This window comes from Bos indicus x Bos taurus, chromosome 18 (genome assembly GCF_003369695.1).
Source record: "Bos indicus x Bos taurus breed Angus x Brahman F1 hybrid chromosome 18, Bos_hybrid_MaternalHap_v2.0, whole genome shotgun sequence".
Lineage (NCBI taxonomy): Eukaryota > Metazoa > Chordata > Mammalia > Artiodactyla > Bovidae > Bos > Bos indicus x Bos taurus.
In genome coordinates, this window is record NC_040093.1 from 22764967 (window position 1) to 22771862 (window position 6896).

The following is a 6896-nucleotide window of genomic DNA, read 5'->3' on the forward strand; positions in this document are numbered from 1 at the left end:
GCCCCTGGCAGCGCCCTGGGGAGGCGGCAGGGCTCATGGTGTAAGCGGGCCCTGGGAGAGGAGCTCTGGAATCAGGGGCCTTGGAGTCAGCGATGCATCAGAGATGCAGGGTTAAGGACTGAGACACCGCTTTTCCTGTAGGTTTGGGTCTTGCCTCATTTACCAGGCAGTTGAATCATTACCTGAAATGTGAGCTGAATGTCCTTTTTTGTCACTGCTTTTTTTTTCCTCTCATGATGAAGGCTGTATGTGTTGACTGTAGAAGGAAGAATTTATAAAAGAAGGGAAAAACCCAAATTTTCCATAACCCTGCTACTCAAGGGTAACTATTTTGGGTGACTTTTTGAAAATGTGTATAGTTTAGATCAGTATTGTTTTCTATCTTGGTTGTTTTTTATTGCACTGCATGACATGGGGAACTTCCTGGACCAGGGATCAAACCCGAGCCCCTGCAGCGGAAGCACAGTCTTAATCCCTGGACTACCAGGGAGGTCCTCTATCTTGTTTTAACTTAACATAGAAAACCGTTTATTAAAAATCTGAATTTTTTTAATGGTTGCATAATTATGGATGTACTTACTGTAGTTTTCTTTTTTAAAACTCTTTCTGCTTAATACATTTAGGTGACTTCTATTTTTTCCCCTGCTGTTGAGTGATAAATGCTGCCATGAATATCTTTGTACATAAATCTTTCTTCCTCAGTATTACTTTTACCCCTAACATTTTGACAAATTCAGACATGCAGAAAAGCTGAAGGAAGGTTATAGTGTACATCCATATAGCTACCACATCAGTTCGGTGTGGATCATTTTTAGCACTGCTCTTGACGGTACTGTTTTTCTTTCTAGCACGGGGCCTCCATCAACGCTTCCAACAACAAGGGCAACACAGCGCTGCATGAGGCTGTGATAGAAAGGCACGTCTTCGTGGTGGAGCTGCTGCTGCTTCATGGAGCATCGGCTCAGGTCCTGAATAAGAGGCAGTGCACAGCGATCGACTGTGCTGAACAGGTAGGTGGGAGCACTTCCTGGCTGAGGGCATCCCAAGCTCCCTCACAGTTCTCGGGGATCCCCCACGTTGAAGCCAGATCTGAGAGAATGGTAGCCAGACCTCCGACTCACCGAGCTGGGCTGAGTTAGCACGCTAGAGTCCGCCAGTGTGGCTACACCCCTGGTCCTTGGTCACCTGGTCAGAGGTGGCCTGCTGGGGAGCCAGCGGTAGGTTTTTTTTCCCATGCTGCATGCCACATGTGGGATCTCAGTTCCTCAACCAGGGATCAACCCCATGCCTCCTGCATTGGAAGCACAGTCTTCACCATTGGACAGCCAGGGAAGTCCCCAGGGGTAGTTTTCAAAGGTCCGAGTAGAGGTGCCTCTCACCCACTGCAGGCCTTGGTGCCCTGGCCTGGCCCACTGTCCAGCAGTCAGGTGCCTGCGGGGACGAAGCAGGGTGAGACAGTGTCCTGGTCTCGCCCTTCCTGCCCTGGGAACCCATCAGGGTCTTAGCAGCACAAGGGAGAAAATGTGTGCAGTCTGTGAGCACGCCTTGAGTTCTGTGAGGGGCGGTTTACCACCCTCCCAGGGGTGGATGTGCACTGTGGGAAATGGTGAGGGAAGAGTCTGGTCCTCCTGGGGAAGAGGCACCTCTTCACTGGTCCTCTGTTCACATTGAATCTTCATATAGTTTCCTACTCAGGTGGACAACTGGTAGGCTGTTGAGCTGCACCACTGACACTTTTAAGTCACCATAACCCAACCTACTCATGTTGTTGTTCATCTGCTAAGTCGTGTCCGACTCTGCGACCCCATGGACTACAGCATGCCGGGCCTGCTGCAGTCCCAGCATCAACTCCCCATCTCCCAGAGTTCACCCAAGTCCATGTCCATTGAATCGGTGATGCCATTGAACCATCTCATCCTCTGCTGCCCTCTTCTCCTTTTGCATTCAGTCTTTCCCAGCATCAGGGTCTTTTCCATGAGTTGTCTGTTTGCATCAGGTGGCCAAGTATAGGCTGAGTTTATTTACTTGGTATATTGCATCAGGTTGCTAAAGTATAGGCGAGTATATTTATTTAGTATATTCAGTGTAGTTTGCAATATATTCATTTCTCATTTTCAGTTGTATTTCTTAACAGAATTGACATATTTTAAACATTCAGTTTAGCACTTCCTCAAATGATGATGAGTATCTTTCACTGAGTCCTTCTATGTGTTGGGCGCTCAGTAACCTCACAGTAACTCTACAGTAACAGATCCTGTTCTCATCACCGCCGCTGCACAGAGCAGTGAAACACAGGCAGAGCCAGCCCCCAGATGCAGGGCTGTTCTCCACCACTTTATGGCCTCCAAGTTTTGTCGGTAGTGGCTTCTTTCTTAGCTTTTCTGCCCAGCCACGCCAGCGTTGACACTTAGATTAAAAACAGGCAATAACCTCCTAAGAAAGAATTTTAAAACCCCGTCACTGTTACCTTTTCCTTTTCAACTTATAGAATTCAAAAATAATGGAATTGCTTCAAGTTGTACCAAGCTGTGTGGCCACATTAGACGACATTGGTGAAACAGACCACAGCGAGTACGTCACTGTTAAGATCAGGAAAAAATGTAAGAACTCACATTCTTTCTGGAATTCTCAGCTTGGGTTTATTCGGAAATCCATGAGTGGTTGCCAATTTCCACCTAACTTTCAATGTAAAACGTAATTAGAGTCATGACTGGGGATGGGATTATAGGCACCAAAGAAATGTATGTTACAGCCTGTTTCATCGACTGTTTTCGATACTGGCTTTCTGGTCGATGGTAGTGCTCCCTAAGGAGGTGAGGAGGACACTTGGAGGCCTCACCCTGAAGGTCAGGCCCCCACTTGCCAGCTTTGGAGGAGGCCCTGCCTCTGGTAGTTCCGTCCATGTCTCGAGTTCTCAATCCAGGCCTTTTTCTAAGCATTTCCTGGACATCTGGGATAAATGCTACCTTTAAATATTTTTTTAAAAAATGAAGTAGTGCTATTTGCAGCAACATGGATAGACCTCGAGATTGTCATCCTGAGTCAGAGAAGGAGAGATATCTTATGACATCCCTTATATGCGGAATCTAAACAGAAAGGATACAAATGAACTTACAAAACAGAAAGAGGCTCAGAGAAGGAACTTATGGTTGCTGGCAGAGGGGAAGGACGGGAGGGATAGTTAGGGAGTTTCAGATGGACAGGTTCACACTGGTGTATTTAAAATGGATAACCAACAAGGGCCTACTGCACAGCACGGGGAGCTCTGCTTAGTGTTATGTAGCAGCCTGGGTGGGAGGGGAGTTTGGGGGAGAATGGATACCTCTGTACATATAGTTGAGTCCCTTTGCTGTTCACCTGAAACTACCACAATACTGTTAATCGGCTACACACAAATATAAAATAAAAAGTTTAAATGTTAAGAAAAAAGATTTCTTTTTTAATTTGCAGGTGTATAGAGGTTAATGGTAATTAGAACAGCAGCTGCCAAACAGGGGTGGGGCTGAAGTATTTTCTAATACTTTTTAATTAATCTTTTTAATAAAAAGATTTTTTATTAATACTTAATACTTTTTCTTAATCTTAATAAAAAAGTTGTTATAGATGGGGTCCTTGTTCAACTTTTTAAAAAATTATTGTTGTAGTTTGAAGTGTAATAATGTGAATAAATCTATTCACATATCTGGGTAATCCTGAGGCTGTCTCACCGTAATTGTTTGTGCCTGCGGAGTATCAGTGTATTAAGGGTTTATTTTTGTTTCATGGGGGTTCACACAGTAATACATAGGTATCTACTATCACGTTTCTGTAAGCAAATGAAATCCTTAATTTCCTAAATGTTGTTAAACTTTAACTAAAAGAAATGTTGAAAGTTTGCATCTGTGCTTTAATTTCTAAACAATTGTTAAACTACCCTTGGACGTTTTCAGATGTTTTTATCCTTTTATCTACAGGGAATTCAAAACTATATGATCTACCAGATGAACCTTTTACAAGACAGTTTTACTTTGTCCACTCAGTTGGTCCATTTAAGTGAGTATAAAATTCAAGTTTATTTCTGTGCTTTTGACCTTAATTTTACTTACAACTCAAGCAGGTTATTTGCAGCTTTAATGCATATAAATAAATCTGCACCCATCAAATGCTGCCACCTCGTGGCCAACCAGAATATTTTGCACCACTATCCCAAACACTTATTTTAGTTTGTTTTGGGTTTCAGGGCAAGGACTCCAAAGGAGATTATGGCACGAGACAGAAGTGTCCCTAATCTTACTAAAGATTCTTTGCATGAGGTGAGTTATTAAACACTGGCTTATACCATTATTTTTTAAATCCTAGATTTTTCAAAACTAATCCTTGGAAAACACGTTTCTTATCTCAGTAGTCCCGTCACTGGTAAAGAGTTACAAACAAAGTGAGTTTGGTGGCAAGATTAAATACTGTTATATTTAATAATGCATTTCTGAGCTGAGAAAGGAAAGTGAGGGAAAAGTGGCAGACAGTTGTGACACATGGGAAGATCCCGCAGTTCGTAACATGCATACTAGGTGAACGATCTCAGATTTTACTGTGTGAGCTAATTCACTAACGTGTTAATCACTAATGTAAGGAAGAAAACACATCTGTATATGGATAGTTAAAAACCTTGGGAGAATGGTATAATGTTGCTCATATAGTCAGTTTTGTTCGTGGCCATCTTCCTACAACACTATTTAATACTCATAAAAAGAAGCCTGCTTTCCTTTCTGTGGTGCTATTAGGTGGCTCTTCTCAGAAAACATGGGTTTTCTTTTCTTTTTTTAATTATAGCTGATTTACATTGTTGTTAGTTTCTAGTGTACAGCAAAGTGATTCAGTTTTTCATATATACATATATGATATATATATATTTTCTTTTTCAGATTCTTTTCCATTTATAGTTCATTACAGGATACTGAATAAATTTCCCTGTGCTATACAGTAGGGCATTACTGAAACATGGCTTTTCTTATTGGTGCTCATCAATATCATACGTGCCTTATTTGAGAAATAGAATTTATAGTATGTCTGGCATAGGCTTGCTGGAACAAATATACTACAGTTCTAAATCTTTTAGCAAATTAAAGTGATTTTTGTTAATATGACTGATTTTGATTTCATAGTTAATCTTCCCTGGCGTTGTTAATAGACCTGCTTCTGGGTGGAACACCTGCAGACTTTGAAATATGGCTGGGTTCAAGCGCTAGCTTTCCCCTTGCTAGCTGGGGGACTTAAGGCAGATTGCTTAACTTTGCTGATCCTATGTCCTCAGCTGTACGAACAATGGGGATGACAGCAGTACACATCTGTTAGAGCTGCAAAGATGAAATGTGAAAACATGTAAACATGTTTACACTGTGTCTGACATGTGGAGTACGCGCAGGTCACACTTTCACTGCAGGGGCGTTAAGAGTTGAAATTATGCCTGCAAAGTACTTAGCACATTGATGACACCTCAAGAAGTGCTCAAGGGTAGCTGTTACTCTGGTGGTTGTTTTCAGGTACAGTGCAAATATGAAGTGTCTGAATCGTATCTTTTCTTTAGCCAGGGAGACAGAGAGTCGCACGGAAGCACAATAACCTGCCAGACCAGGGCAGGTCTGAGGCTGCTGACAAAGGAAACGATCAGCCGGAGAGGCCTGGACCAAGGCAAACTTCTCCCAGAAACAGGAGAATGCTGCGTAGACACACGGTCGACGATACAGTGGTACCCAAGGGCCCAGAGACTGCTGGCAACCTGAGCACTCCCCGAGAGGCTAGCATTTCCCAGTCTTAACAGTAATAAGGAGGAATTATCTACTGCCAAGAAGCAAGTCCTCAACAAGAAGATGCTGCGCATGAATACAGCTTCGCACTAAATGAAATTTGTTTGGCTTGAGAGAAAAGCAGAAAGGTCCTGAAAGCTTTTCTGTGGCTGACAGAAAGAATACAACAGGTCATCACTAGCTCTTTCCTCTTCAGAGGTAATGGATACACTTGAAAAGGGATGGACAAAAATTCCAGTGGTGTCCAGATCTATAAGACACTTCTTAAGTATTTGGGTTCCTGGGTTACAGTGAGAGGTTTCATCACCAGATTCTGACCTCCTTCTAATGAAAGGTGCTAAACCTCTGTGATGTGTATGAACTAGCAAACCACAGTCTAAAAGAACTCCTCCCTCTGGGATAAGCCGAAGAAAAGCAATTTAGGTTTCACTGTACTGTGGAGGCTGGGCAGAAAATACGGCATTTGAATAAAGAAAACAGGGCTGAAAAATGTCCCTTTTAAGCAACACTTGAACCCAAAGATGCCTAAATGCCATTTTGATTGCTCATTTTAGTTCAAAGGACACATATGACATGTTCTACACTATGTATGTGGGGAAAGCTGGGTATACTTTTTTCTTCCAACAAAGTACAGATAATTGACCACTGCACTTATATACCTGTAGCAGTGTCTCTAGAAACATCCCTTTCCGTTAAGAGCCCCCCTAAACGTCACACCGGATGGATGGTTACTGAAGAGAGTAGACTTGGCACATCTTCTCTTAGTCTTTTGATTCAGATTCAAAACTTACAGCACAAACCAGGTCAAAGTAACTTTATGTTAGAATTTATTGCCATTTATTCCTTTTTATAAATTTCTATAGATTATATTTCTTATTTTTTTATGTTACTAATTAGTCTAGAGCTGCAAACACGGGTTTGTCCTGAGTACATTTTCAAATAACTTTGTAATAGGGAAATGGTTTTGTGCACGTTCTTGGAAATACTTGTGTATGTACAGAAGGGAGGGGCTGATTATTTTTCTATAAAGTAATTTATGATTTTTAATTTTCTAATGTGCCTTGGATATGTGCCAAATGATGGGAAAGAAACAGTAAACTTTATGATTCTTGA

General features: G+C 42.0%; 1 protein-coding gene across 2 annotated transcripts in view; it reads left to right on the plus strand.

The window, feature by feature from the left end:
- Window positions 1-6896, plus strand: part of ANKRD27 (ankyrin repeat domain 27) — a 60518-nt gene extending 53622 nt beyond the window's left edge. For both annotated transcript variants that reach the window (XM_027516019.1, XM_027516018.1), the window contains exons 25-29: window positions 849-1010; window positions 2489-2600; window positions 3954-4032; window positions 4220-4292; window positions 5564-6896. In XM_027516019.1, the coding sequence (XP_027371820.1) occupies window positions 849-1010; window positions 2489-2600; window positions 3954-4032; window positions 4220-4292; window positions 5564-5794 (657 nt within the window). In that variant the 3' untranslated portion in view covers window positions 5795-6896. The remainder of the gene's footprint in view (window positions 1-848; window positions 1011-2488; window positions 2601-3953; window positions 4033-4219; window positions 4293-5563) is intronic.